The 14,381-nt window shown below is 39.0% G+C and overlaps 1 protein-coding gene across 3 annotated transcripts; it reads right to left on the reverse strand.

The window, feature by feature from the left end:
- Window positions 1-9,996: 9,996 nt before the first annotated feature.
- Window positions 9,997-14,094, reverse strand: LOC147616048 (beta-fructofuranosidase, soluble isoenzyme I-like). Of its 3 annotated transcripts, none has more exons than XM_086778691.1 (6): window positions 13,651-14,094; window positions 12,451-13,310; window positions 12,086-12,247; window positions 11,304-11,533; window positions 11,015-11,105; window positions 9,997-10,842 (listed from the first exon to the last, which is right to left on the reverse strand). In XM_086778691.1, exons 1-6 carry the CDS (start codon window positions 14,036-14,038, stop codon window positions 10,627-10,629), a joined length of 1,947 nt encoding a protein of 648 aa, XP_086634817.1. In that variant the 5' UTR covers window positions 14,039-14,094; the 3' UTR covers window positions 9,997-10,626. The 3 variants fall into 3 exon arrangements, with proteins under 3 accessions (XP_086634817.1, XP_086634819.1, XP_086634818.1); XM_086778693.1 differs by lacking the exon at window positions 13,651-14,094 and adding an exon at window positions 13,433-13,612; XM_086778692.1 differs by having other exon boundaries at window positions 10,634-10,853.
- Window positions 14,095-14,381: the final 287 nt, after the last annotated feature.

The following is a 14,381-nucleotide window of genomic DNA, read 5'->3' on the forward strand; positions in this document are numbered from 1 at the left end:
ATAGATAGAAGAGAAAATCTAAAAATTGCTTTTCAAGAAAATGGGTGGTTTTGTGGTGGTTAATGTAGAGTGGTTTACCACCTCCTTTGTCTTTTGGTCTTTTCCCTTTGGATAAAAGCCTGAAACTCTTGAAACCTTTGATTTATGCTTTCAAGCTTTTAAATATTGCCTCCATCTTCCTAGACCCATAGCCCTAATACCACGGACACGGATCCACTTCTAGGAAAATAGAGAAAATAGAGACTTGCAAGAAAATAGATTATTCAACCCAATCAACTCATCAAAAACCTCAAGTTCAACATATTCAGGAATTGAATAAATAACAAGTAAAATACTGAGCCCAAGATAACGACTCAACATTAGGTGAAATCTTCCCCCCTCATGTGTGTGGTCTCTCCCCACATATGAGTATTTACATAATTCTTTCATTCCAAAATAAGCCATAGTCTCCAAAAATACAAAAAGGTGCTTTTACTTGCACGGCACTTTCTTATGCTCAAAATAGAGTGTCCAAAAATTGAGGCTAGGGTTAAAGCATACGTATCACGCTTCACAAAAGTATTAAAGTTCAAGTCTAAGCTTGATAAATCAAAGCTTTCAAAAATAAATCAAATTGTGCGCACAAGCTAGCACATATATATACAAAATGTGTCTACAAAAATGTGTGCCAACAAATAATATTGTGTGCATTCTTCTCAATCTTTTGAATTCTCTTCACCTATAAAATAACCAATAAATAAATTGGTAAACAAATATTCCATAAGTATACAAACCATCAGGAAACACCCTTCCATACAAACCAATTGTAACAAACACTGGAGGCCCCAATCATACGTCAATGTATACCAAATGTATTAATATTTATGAATGGCATCACTATGATATTTATAATGGCATCACCCATAATATTAACATGATTTGGCATGACGTAAAGATAATCCAAGTGTCCCTAAATTATCTAAGAGCGTAGAATAATATTTTTAAGAGAGCTTAAAATATATTCTCATAACAAGAAGCCTCCAATGATGGACCCCAACAGAGAACATTTCCACACATGGAAAGTGTTGAGAAATGTGGTGCCAAGAGCACAAGGAAAATATGGAGTGAGTGTGAGAAGCCACATCACCAAGTGAGAATTATCCCACATGCAAGATGAATGCTAAAGTTGTACTCTCCGCATATAAAAGGCGAACATTTCAAGCAATGAAATACAAGCAGAACATCTCAAGTATTTTTATGAGTACAAGTTTCCATCTTGTAACCTAACTGAACTTGAGTCTAAACTTAATTAGCACACACTCATCACACAATGAGTCTTGTTCATTATTATCCACCTTAGATTAGTGTTGTCATTAGTGTAGGATTAATTAATACTTAGTTTTGAGATTAGTATAGGATTAGTTAATGATTAGGTCAATGTCTTGTCATTAGGAGAGCTTGCTCCATGGATTCTAACATGGTATCAGAGCTTAGGTGTTGCTCTCTTAGCTTAGTTTTTTTTTTCTACTTCATTAGGGTTGAGAATCCTTTCTTTCCATCATTAGTTTTGTAGGCAATTAGAAAATGTATTAGGAATTAGGTTTTTGAGTTGCCCTCTTTCATTTATAGACCTATCTAGTCTTCACTCCTAGAGTGCAAACTCATCGAAGCCTTGAAATTCCATTGGAGTTTCACTCTTTACAAAGAGGCACTAAAAATAAATAAGAGAAAGTTGTGTATGTTTTCTTGTTGTATGGTAAGCATCTAAAGCCAACCAAGGTGGGTGGCTCAAAAGAGTGAGATGGCATAGAGCTGCTGCCTGCCATAGCCACAATAGAGAAGAGAAGTTGTAGCTACTGTGAGCTTATGATTGCAGCTGAAGACAGAGGCAAAAGAAGAGGGAATCTGCCATTCCTTGTGCACCAGAGAGAGAAAGCAAGATCAAGATCATTCTTACCTGCACAGCAGCAATCTAAGAAGAAAGTAGCTACCACAGCGTGACCTGCAGTCCATGAGCAAATAGGGAAGAAGGAGATAAGAAGCAAGAGAATAGCCAGGCATCACAAGGGAAACAAGAGAAGGTGCCAACAGCCAAGAAAAAGCCCATTACAAAGCAAGAAGAAGGACCGGCAACAAATGCAAGGACAAAGGGCCTAGTCGCAACTAGCCAACGAAGCAAACGATACCGTCTCAGACGTGTGCAACATCCAACAGAAGGAAACAACGAAAAAGAAAAGCGGCTAGTCTATCCCGAAAAGTTTTTGTTTGCTGTGCTGAAGAGATGAAGAGCTAAAGGAGTGTTGTAGCCCCAATAGAGCTGCGTTGCATCAACGCACAACTGTGATGACAGAGAGATTCACGGGTGACCTGCAGAGCAGTAGAGAAAGTAGGCAGCGACTGTGTGTGCAGAGAGGAAATCCAAAACGCTTTCACCATCGCCAGAGCAGACACTACGTAGCCACGAACGAGCTAAAGATAAGGCTAAAAATTTTAATAATAATTTTAAAAAATATATATATAAGGTTTAAATTCTTTTGGGTGTAAAGGACCTTCCTTAAAGGGTTGTTCACATGGGCCTTCAAAAAAGCAAGCTTTGGGCTTCACTAGCACCTATAACATCGTCATCAAGTAGATCTTCATCTATAAAATCTTCTTTACAAAATTGGGAGTTATCAATCAAAGTGTCCAACAAATGTTTTTACCATTATTATAACCTTTGTAAGTCACCATATGAGCAAGTGAATGTGAGTGACCAAGAGTCAGAAATGCTGGTAATCAGCGGCCAAATGAGCATGCAATCAAAAATCCTTTCACTACCCATCTCTTAAACAAAAATGTGTTGGTATAAAAATCTTACTTCCTACAAAAAGTGCTTGTAACCACCCTCTCGCACCAATGATGTAGCCAAGGTAGAAGAAATAGCCAAAATTTGTAACCTTACTCTTAGAAGAGACGTCTAGACCTCAAAGATAGGTCAAGTCTTTATCAAGGGGGGACCTCACTCTTAGAGATGACCTCTAGGCCTTAAAGATAGGTCAAGTCACCATCAAGGAAGGGAAGTGCCAAAGTAGCACATAGGCCAAAGTTGCTCACAGCACATAGGGAAATGTAGAAAGTAAAAAGTCAAAACAGGACTTTGTAACCAACATCCAACCACCTTAAGTAGCCCAAAGATTTGGCACCAAGAGGGGGTGAACATTGAGAAATGTGGTGCCAAAGAGCACAAGGAAAATATGGAGTGAGTGTCAGAAGCCACATCACCAAGTGAGAATTATCCCACATGCAAGAGAAATGCTAAAGTTATACTCTCCTCATATAAAAGGAGGACATTTCAAGCAATGGAATACAAGCACAACATCTCAAGTCTTTTTATGAGTACAAGTTTCCATCTTGTAACCTAACTGAACTTGAGTCTAAACTTAATTAACACACACTCATCACAATGAGCCTTGTTCATTATTATCCACCTTAGATTAGTGTTGTCATTAGTGTAGAATTAATTAATACTTAGTTATGAGATTAGTGTAGGATTAGGTCAATGTCTTGTCATTAGGAGAGCTTGATCCATGGATTCTAACAAAAAGGATGTATATGGTGGAAATCAATGCTCCAACTTTGTCATGTTGAGACTAAATAAGTATCAATATGCGTGCATTGATACACGATAGAGCTTTATTTGGTTGATTTAGACATAAGGGATGGGCCATACATGGGGAGATGATTAAGAGATAGCTTAGATAGGTTTGGCATCATACCAAACATGTTACAGGTAAGTGCAATATGATATACCCATAACGGATCGCACTAAGCGTAAACTAAGGAAGTGTTACCTTGGGTTGCTAGGCTGTGAGTAGCAAGCTACTAGACAACCTTGAATGGATTTGGAAGCTACACAAGATTGTAGGTCTATCTTTTAGTCTATTATTACCCCAAATGGATGATGTGGTCTTTTGGATCCAATTGGACTAGCTCACAATTGCCTAGGTAGCATATATAGATGTGTTTGGCAACTTCCATCATACTAAGATCATTAAGTTTGAGATTAACCTTCATTTCTCTTTGTGCCCTCTATCACAATGCATATACAACCTCCATCTTTGTGCCTTAAGATAATTAAGTTTGAGATTTACCTTCACTTCTCTTTGTGCCCTCTATCACAATGCATATACAACCTCCATCTTTGTGTCTTTCGAGATCACTCCCTCGCAAGAGCGCATGGGTGAAAGGAAATCAGCAACAATTGTAATCTCGATTTGCTATGAAGGTCTTGTTGTTTGTTTGTGTTAATTTCTTATAGTATAGGCCACAAGAGGAGGAATGAATCAAAAGAAAACAAGAACAAGGGGGGACTAGAGTCTCAGTTCTCATACATGTCTAGTGGATGCTTTAAGTGTTTTGTCAACTTTATACCTTTATTATCGTAATAGTTTAAGCATGACAATGAAGTTACTATGGGATTAAGTAGGATTGATTAGGATGACCACATTATCTCAAGTTGATATCCTCTTCAAACTATTTATTTAAAATGGCATCTCATCTCACAAGATAATGCCTGACAATGTGTCTCATCCTAGTTTAGAAGGTCCTTGAATTATTTACTAATGCACATTGAATGATGTCCCCTACACTACACTTGCCCACACCAGGCGAAAAAGTGGACTTGGATAATCAAATTTGACTAGTCTCACAAAGGAGAAAATTTCAAATTCAATATCCAAATTTTTGGCCCCTTGTTGACTCTTGAATGAGAGAATTGATCCTATTTGGCCCCTTGTTGACTCTTGAATGAGAGAATTGATCCTATTTGGGCTTGGTGCAGGGCTCGAAAAAAATGGCATTCTAGTGTATTGGTATCGACCAAAATTAATAAAAACCAACATAATTAAGAAAAATTGACTGCTGAGATTTTAAAAAGCCTTTATTTTAAGGAATGAATTTTCATATATTTTAGTTATAAAACCAACATATTGTAGAGATTTCAAGAACAAAACCCCATAGATTTAAGGGTTGTCCTTATTTTGATTGGTTGGAAAAATATGTATATTGGAGCCTTGGTGCACTACTCTTGAATTTGAGTGAATCCTCAAGTTCGAGGATTCCACTCAAATCCTCAAAACTACTCTTAAATCTGAGTGAAATCCTCAAGTTTTGAGGATTCCACTCAAATCCTTGCAAAATTATCTGAACTTGCTTTTGTGTGTCTTTTGAACCTTGCAATTTCCTATTCAATCTTAGGCAACATTGCCAAGGCTGCATGTAGGAGCTTGATTATGTGTTCAACTAGTCTTTGCATTCCAAGAACCTCAATGGGCTTGAGCTCCATACAATACTATAAATTAGACTAACATATTTTGAAAGATCCCTGTCCCCACCGCGCAACGAATTCAGGGGTGCTAGTAGCAAGAGTAGCACTTCTTGCGCAGGGCAGGGTCCCTCACTCGGGGCCTCGCCCACGAATATCCGGACAAGAGACTAATCCCTCGGTTCTTGCAAAACCAAACCCGAAAAAACTTCCCTCGCCCGGAAAGCACGGGCGATTCCTCCAGGATAATTTTACTCTAACGTAGTCAAAAGCCTTAACTAACTGAACTGATCTGACCGAACCCATAAGTCCCATAGTCAGATCAAGGAAAAGATTGCACTTCGATCATAGAGACCAATGCTTTTTTCCTCATTGAGAGGCACAGCCGTTGATTCTTTTCCATAGAACAATTTTATCCGGGATTTACTTTATCTATCGTACCATAATAGAATTGAGTCTCATTTTAGGGACCCATCAATCCAGCCTAACCCCATCCAGTCCCTCGGTTAGCCAACTGCCCAACCACTGTAGTGGTGGGATCCATTTAAGAATTTGGTTAGGTTTTGTCTCGAGTACCAGGGAAAAGAGTTTCCATGCCCCCTAGCCGGATATTCATGCAAACTTAAAACTAGTCACACCACTTACACACCCAATATGAAATTGCCTTTTTCATAGAATCAACTGTCTTTAAAACAATCATTTAATGAAACCATAGTGTCACTGATCATAATCCTCCAAAATATCAGGTTGAATCCTAATTTCCAATTTACGCTCACCACCTGTCCACTCAGGGGCCTTTTTTATAGTTCCTAGCTCATAGCAACCATTAATATTTTCACTTATAAAAATCAAAATAGAATCTTCGTTGAAGATCAGCAAGATCAACCAACATATCCATATAAAAGAGGCATGGACTCATCCGTTGAGGACCAGTAAGGTCAATCAACCAGATCCATGCCCGAATTTAGAAAAAAATCTTACTCCTTGTTCCAATATCTTCCCTGACGCACGTGTGGGTATCTTCGACGACCCAGAGCCCAAGCACCGTATGGTCAGCACCATCTAGGATCCTTCGCAGGTCACCTAGCACTTCACTCATAGGCCGCTTCCTTGGTCCCTCATCCACCGTACCGGAAGCTCACCATTTAAATCGAACTAAGACTGGTCAAGACCTCGGCCGACCTTGTTACGCGAGACGTCCTCCATTGACTCTCCGTTAGCTGTTGTAACTTTATCAGATTAGGTCTCCACGACCTCATGCACAAGACGGTCAAAATGCTTCCCCAGCATTTTTGATATAAAATAGTCATTTAAAAATATATCATAAATACAGTTTCTATAACAAACTCTCGTCTTTCCATATTGTTCCATATCAATTCTCATTTATTTCATATGTATTCCCATTCTCATCACATCATTTTCCATCTCATCACATCTTTTCTCATTTATCCGCATCAAATCTCATCCACTCCCATCTAACCTTATCCACATCTCATCACATCATATTCATTCACATCACACATCACATTCATTCATTCATATCCATCACATTCATTCGTTCATATCCACCACATACATTCTCATAACCATCCTATCACATACATTCTAACCACATTATATCACATCACTTCTATCAACATCATATCTCATTCATACACATCTCATCTCATTCATCCACATCCATCCAATCGTTCACATGTACGACTTCTCACATCTATCCATACATTCATATCTATCACTTCACATCCACATATATTCATGTCACATCACATCTCTTTACATCACATCACATCACATTCTTTCACATACACATCTATATCTATTCTTTCACATACATCCACATCCATTCTTTCACATACTCATTTCCATCCATTCTTCACATACACATCCACATCCATTCTTCACATATACATCCACATCCATTCTTTCACATACTCATTCACATCCATTCTTCACATACACATTCACATTCATTCTTTCACATACATCCACTCACATCCCATATCATTCATTTACATCTTGATTCACATGACATCACATCTCATCCATTCATTCACATCTATCTGATTCACATCACATCTCATCACATCTATTCACCTCACATCTCATCACCCCTATTCACCTCATATCTTATCACCTCTATTCATATCACATCCATCCATCCATTCATTCACATCCATCCATTCATTCACATCCATCTGATTCACATCACATCTCATCACATCTATTCACCTCACATCTCATCACCTCTATTCACATCACATCCATCCATCCATTCATTCACGTCTATCTGATCCACATCACATCTATTCACCTCACATCTCATCACCTCTATTCACATCACATCCATCCATCCATTCATTCACATCTATCTAATTCACATCACATCTATTCACCTCACATCTCATCACCTCTATTCACATCACATCCATCCATCCATTCATTCACATCTATCTGATTCACATCACATCTATTCACCTCACATCTCATCACCTATATTCATAAAATTTAAACATAGAATTTAAGAGAATTCTATAAAAATAATTTTTTTATGCATAAAAATTAATTTTAATAATTAATATCAATGATATCCATGCATATTCATAGGTGAATATGTACATGGAGTAATCAGAATATTTCTTTTAGATGCAAAAATGGTGGGAATTACTCTTTTGGAATAACATAAAAACAAACTTTCTTTTCCACAAAATTCTAGAAAATTTTGCCATAACTTCCTTTGTATGGCTGACCATTTCTCATTTTTATCATTCTTTAATTGACTTAAATTAACCCAAATTAGATTCATAGAACTCTAATCTACACAACTTTCTAAATTCAAGAGAGTAAACAATAAGAAGAGTTTAATTAATCTTTTAGTTAATCTTTCTAAGATTAAGAAAGGCTGGAATGTAAAGAAGAGAAGGGATGGCCTTTTCATCAAAGCATAGCATTTGAATTTAATTCAATTTACTGCAAAACATAAAAATCAAGAAAACCATAGCTTTAAAATTAAACAAGTAAGAAAATTAACTTACATAGAGCTTGTGAGCTCTCCTTTGGCTTGAGGGATTGAGGGTTCCACTCTTGTTTGAAGCAAGAGTGGCCACCAATTCACTTTGAAGAGGATTAGGCCAAAAAGAATTGAATTATTAAAAAATTCAATGTAAATGGCTCAGGACATGAGTAGAGTAACAGTGTATAAACACCATTAAGCTTTTACAAAGGAGGAGGCTTCTATTTATAGGAAAAAGTGAGCCTCTAACCAAGCAAACTGATTCTAAAATTTTTCAGATCAGTTTGGTCAATTTTTGACCATTTTTTAGTCAGTTCAGCTTACTTTTTGGATCTAATTCAAACAGGAGAGAGGAGAGATAAAAATATCTCATTATTTTTTAGTTTAGAACTCCTCCACACATGTGAAATAGATGCCTCCTTCATGAGAGGAGATCCCCACACTGAGTTATCAAAAATACATCATTTCCTCTAAATATCTCTTAATTTTTAACTAAGAAACCTTGTACTCAGTCAACTCTTCATCTTATGTGAGCATTTACTCATTTTTGAAGGGTTTTTCTTTTATTCTTCAATTTATCTTCTCCCTACATTTGGATTAATCTTATTGGTCCATAGGAACCTTAATTGAACCATAATCCAAAAATTTCTGAAAATCTGAACCCTTAAGCTAAGGTCCTTTTTACCTATTTTCAATTAATTCCAATTACACATTGAAAAGTTCTTTTTGAATTTCTGTTTCAAGGGGAACCATTTTAGACACTAGGAGGATTTTTATATCCAAAAATATCTCATTTTTGAATTACCTCCCTCTAGACATTTTCTCTCTCTAGGCCAAAACAGGATAAAACAAAATCTTTCTTTTATTTCAGAGAGGGAAATAATTATAAGATCAGAAGGGAAGGTTCTTATGCCTACACACCTCAAAAGTTGGAGGAAAGAATCTTACATATTTAGTCTCAGCCTTAAATTTATGCATGTTCTCAGATGCAGATTATATGTGTTTCCGGTCTCTAGTTTGGGGATCACATATCGTTGCCATCCTTGATTTGATGGTTGAGATATTTGAAAGCATTCGCTACTTCCATTGACTAATTTTAATAGAGTTCAATAAAATGAGGCCCTTTCAAGGTTTGAAAGCATTCGCTACTTCCATTGACTAATTTTAATAGAGTTCAATAAAATGAGACCCTTTCAAGGTTTCTACCATAATTTTTCCTTCTTGAAATTGACCATTATTTCAAGGTTGCTCTATATATATATATATATATATATATGAAACCTTTAGCTGGTTCAAATTTTAAAGATTAATTGGATGAAAGTATGATGAAGACGCTTTGTTATTCCTTTCTACTGATGTTCAAAAGGATTGGTGCAACACTCAGAGTACATCAGCTAAAGTGAGATAAGTATGAAATTTAAATTGATGGATCAAAAGGGATTAGTAATAAAACGAGAAGAACACAAGTCATGGTGGGTTGTTTTGTTATTCAGGAAAATTTGTGAATTGGTAGTCTGATGCTCAATACATGTAACTTGATCTAGTATTGGTTGTGGTAGTTCAATTTATTGCATTAAATGTATATGCTCAGGTACATGCTTTATTACTACCCAAACCAGAATCTACGAGGGCTTCACTCAAGGAGGGTGGGAAAATATGCATTCCCACAAGACATGATATATGTGTGATTGACAAGAACATGCAAAACAAACCTGTTTTTTATTACCCTTGGCAGGTGATATAAGGATTTTCTCGAGGGTGACACGTGTTGTAAGAACACTTGAAGTGTTAGGGGAGATGAAATATGATGGTACACATAGAGCTAAAGAATCAGGATTGGGAAGCATCAATCTTTTTTAGAGGCTGCTTATGGGGAGCACGCTTCGAGCCATATGTAGAATACATGGGATAAGAACTATTCTAAGTGAAAAGGAATGAATCAAAATTTGTAAGGTCTTGGATGTGTCACTGGAAAACAATGGTGGAAGCAAGGTCTTCCTTTTGGTATGGGGTATGGTACGGTGGGCACATCGATACTTTTGGTATGGGGTATCTTAGGGTGGGCACATTGATATTCTAGCAGCTTATTAAAAGTCTATAAACTGTTGAGAAGGCATGCATTGACACTTTTGGTATGGGGTATGGTAAGGTGGGCATATTGATACTTTTGGTATGGGGTATGGTAAGGTGGATGGGGTATGGCAAGGTGGGCATATTGATACTTTTTGGTATGGGGGGTAGGGTAAGGTGGGTACATTGATATTATAGCATTAATAATAGCTTATTGAAACACTCTAAACTCTTGAGAAGGCATGCATTCTCCATTGTAGTTTTATTTTAGGGTCTCTGCGTTTCGGACTGCTGCAAAGGGATGCATGTAGACTTTGGCTATCTGCCAAGCTTCCAAGCTCTGTACTGTCACAGGCATGGTCCCATTGTTGAACAAGAAGAGTTGGGCCTCATCATCTAGAGCTATGGTTGGATATACCCTTGATGTGATACAAGCCCTCCCTCCCTGTGCAAAAGTCTCCACAATTGAGTGGTCCACCTGCTCATAACCTCTCGTTAAAACCCAAAGTTAAACCACCATTAAGATCCAAATTAAGAGGGTCTTTTGCAGAGCCACAAGGTTATGCATAAAGACATAGGTAAACCATTAATAACTAGTTTTAGATGTGTTTTGCAGTGCTAATGATGCATGTTGTATGATGCATACTTACAATTACACGCAGCAAAAGAGTGGTCTCATCCACCAACACTGGAACAAACGTTCCATACACAGATTTGTCCACATCAGTTGCTGTTGTGGACCTGCCAAACAGTGCATCGATTAAGCTTCAAGGATTGGAAACGTACAATAAGATAAGCCTAGTGAGGACATAGCGATTAGAAGTTAGACAAACACACCTCTGACCAGACATGGTAAATTCTCACATTTTCAACTGGATACATAAGAGAATTTTCTCAAAATTCAACAACTAGAATGCACCCTGAAACCATGGACAATACCTGCTTTGGTCATTGCATACTAGAGCTGTCCATGTTCCATTAATGGAGGTGAAGTAGAAATATACTGCTGTCTGCTCCTGCAGATCATCCGAGGCAAGCACAAGTATGCCAAAGGGGCCAAAATAGCCCTGTTTAGCAGCACCAGCTTCACTGCAACTGTTTTGTATGTCTTCTGCGGGAAGGCCATTGTAAGACGAGACTGGGTTCTCAAAAGCAATCTCAATATCCCACTGTCATACCAATGTCCCCAAAAAAGAGCAATGCAATATCAGACAAATGTTATGTACATCTTCACATACAAATGTACAATGTTGGGTAAATGCTGCAACAGATGTACATGATCTTCTTCACGTCAGACACATAAGTGTACATTTACATGTATATGATGGGTCCATGATGTACCTCTTCACGTACAAGTGTATGACTGCATGTATATTAAATGTTTATGCTGGTCACATGATGCAATATCTTCATTAAGAGGAGTACATGTATATTTTGGTTGCATGATGCAATAGCTTTACATATACACGTACAACTAGATGGGTACATGGTGCAATATCTTCACATACAAGTGTACAAGTACATGCTGATGGCAGTGTAGCCTAGTGGTTGAGGCCATCACTCAGTGAGGGGGACACCCGAGTTTGATCCCCACTAGTCCTCCCCAGACAGCACCTAGATCTCTCCACCCTCGGGCAGGTCTACATGCGACTCCCGAAGGATCTATTCATGGATTAAAAAAATGTCTACAAGTACATGTATTACAGATGTATTTTTTGTACCTGAGCCCCTGAGCCTCCTGAGACTTTGACAACAGAGCCGCTTTCCAAGGTAATATTATCCAGTGAAACCTTGGTTCTTCTAAGATCCAAGAGGTCATCCACTGGCCATTGAAGCAGATTGGCTTTCGTGAGATTATCAAACCAGACTTGTCTAGGAATGGCCTGCAACCAAACTCCTAGCTATCAGACAAAGATGCAAAATGCCTTATAACAAAACCCACATCTACCCAATCACAGTTCTATAGGCTAAAAACAATCCCCAATTATGGTGAGCTTGAGGCTCCAGAGCCCTAAATGTGCTAATAAGGCAAGGTTCCAGAGTGCACTAAAACTTTCCACAGCAAAATGATTAGAGGGTCCACTACCTGCACAGATGCCCATCCTTTCTCAATGTCATCTTGAAGGCTGTCAGATTCATTTACCCAACCCCATAGGATTCGCCGGCCCTCATTATCATCATAAAACGTCTTTGATGCATAGAATTTTCCATAGTCGTATCGTAAACCGAAGCCAAGATCGTGAGCTGAATCATCTGGTGTGAAGGTGTGATTCTCATAGTCGTAAGTTCCAACTGTATAGAAGTCCAGCTTCGTGTCATCCATGCTTGCCTTGAGCACGTGCTTCACACGCTCTCCATATGTAGAGGTGTCAACTCCTGCAGCATCTCCAGAAGCTAGCACAGGATAGAAATCAAGGCATTCCCACATGCCAGTGTGTTCAACTTGATGCAAATAGTGGTCTTGCTGTGTCCAGTTAAGGAAATCAGAGCTCTCATACACCAAAGCGACGCCTGTCTGGTTAACTTTTGAGCCGATGCCAAGCCTCCATAGCCCATCAGCACCAAGCCAAGCTGTGGTGGGATCCCTAAAGTCCGTTGTTAGGATGCCAGTGGGTGGGACTAACACAGGATTTTGGGCCACTTTGGTCCAGTTTCTTAGAAGAAAATCTGTAGGGTCAACTGGATAAGCAACATTTTGCACTTGAACTGATTCATTGGTTGAGCCAGTGTAGATTACCACAGGAGTTCCATCTGCCAAAAAGGTTGCAGAGCCTGTCCACACACCTCGGATGTCATACCACTGGTCAGGCACCATGGCTAAATCAAGGTAAAGCCAGTGGATAAGGTCTACCGAGACGGCATGCCCCCATGAGATGAGGCCCCAGAAGGCATTGTTGGGGTTGTATTGGTAGAAAAGGTGGTACCATCCATTGTAATAGAGTGGAGCTGCATATACAGAGAGAGGAGACGAATAAGACCCAGCCATGTTTGCGGAGTTAAGGATATGCTTCTTTGCATCAACTGCAGAAAATAGGGGGGGGAAAAAAGTAGAGCTAAAGAAACCATACCGTCTGGATCTGTTGCAGTGTTTGGAGGGGGACCCCAACAGATGGAAAGAGGGACCCAAATGCAAAATTAAGCAGGAAGAGGCATGCCAAAATGGAACAAGGTTTTTAAAAATGCACGAAATATAATGCCAATGAGCCCCATAATGCTAAAAGGGAAGGCAATCCATCACTACCAAGAAACCCAAAAATGCCTTTTTTTTTTTAAGATGAAGCCTTACCGTTCATCCAATTTCGCTCCGGCTGGAAGTGAAATGCAGTGCGGAGAGAGTTCTGTGCTGAACTGCTCCAAGGAGAGTAGGATCTGCCCTCACCACTGAAGACGGTGGACTCTGTGCTCTTGGGCTGGTAGAAGGGGGGTTCCTCGTTGCAGAGATTGTATGTGGGATTTGAGTGCAACCCACTTTGTGAATCATGAGAAAAAGAGGACCCATGGCGCAATTTGAGCCTATCAGCGCCGGGATGAGTGGCGGGTTGAAATCTGATAACTATGGAGACCACAAAAAGAAAAAGTAAAGAGAGGGCACACAGACGAATTTTGGTGATGATGAGAGAAGATGGGCGATGGCAGCTATTATGAGAAGAGAGGAGGGGGGCTTGGGACGCCATGGCTGAGCTCTCTCTTATGTTTCAAATTCAAGCAAATATATGCACTTGGAATTGCGCCAATTTTTCAAAAAAAAAAAGGCTTCAGCATTCTGTGATTGTTGTAACTAAGTAGTGGACCAGATGGCACAGCGGTTAAATGTGAGGGCTAGCCGCCAAATTTGGGGGCCTTTTCGGCACGATCAAAAAAGAAGCAGATCCGTGACTCTGTCTGCTGGGCCCACTAGCCAGCCCATTCCCCTTTGCTTGTTGTACAATGATTAAACCTTTCCTAGCTTTGCGCTTTTCCAAATGGCCTTCTTTGGTTGCAAGTCATTCCACTCTTTACATAATGTTTTTTTGGGTG

Source organism: Cibotium barometz, chromosome 39 (assembly GCF_041138505.1).
Source record: "Cibotium barometz isolate CiBa-2024 chromosome 39, ASM4113850v1, whole genome shotgun sequence".
Classification (NCBI taxonomy): domain Eukaryota; kingdom Viridiplantae; phylum Streptophyta; class Polypodiopsida; order Cyatheales; family Cibotiaceae; genus Cibotium; species Cibotium barometz.

Bases quoted from the DNA above. Each gene is read 5' to 3' on its own strand.
- LOC147616048 (XM_086778691.1), bottom strand. From the start codon at position 14,038: ATGGCGTCCCAAGCCCCCCTCCTCTCTTCTCATAATAGCTGCCATCGC. The intron at 12,248-12,450 runs GTAGTGGACCCT...GTTTGGTTGCAG, and splicing joins AAGGATGGGCATCTGTGCAG to GCCATTCCTAGACAAGTCTG. The intron at 11,106-11,303 runs GTATTGTCCATG...ACTGTTTGGCAG, and splicing joins GTATGCAATGACCAAAGCAG to GTCCACAACAGCAACTGATG.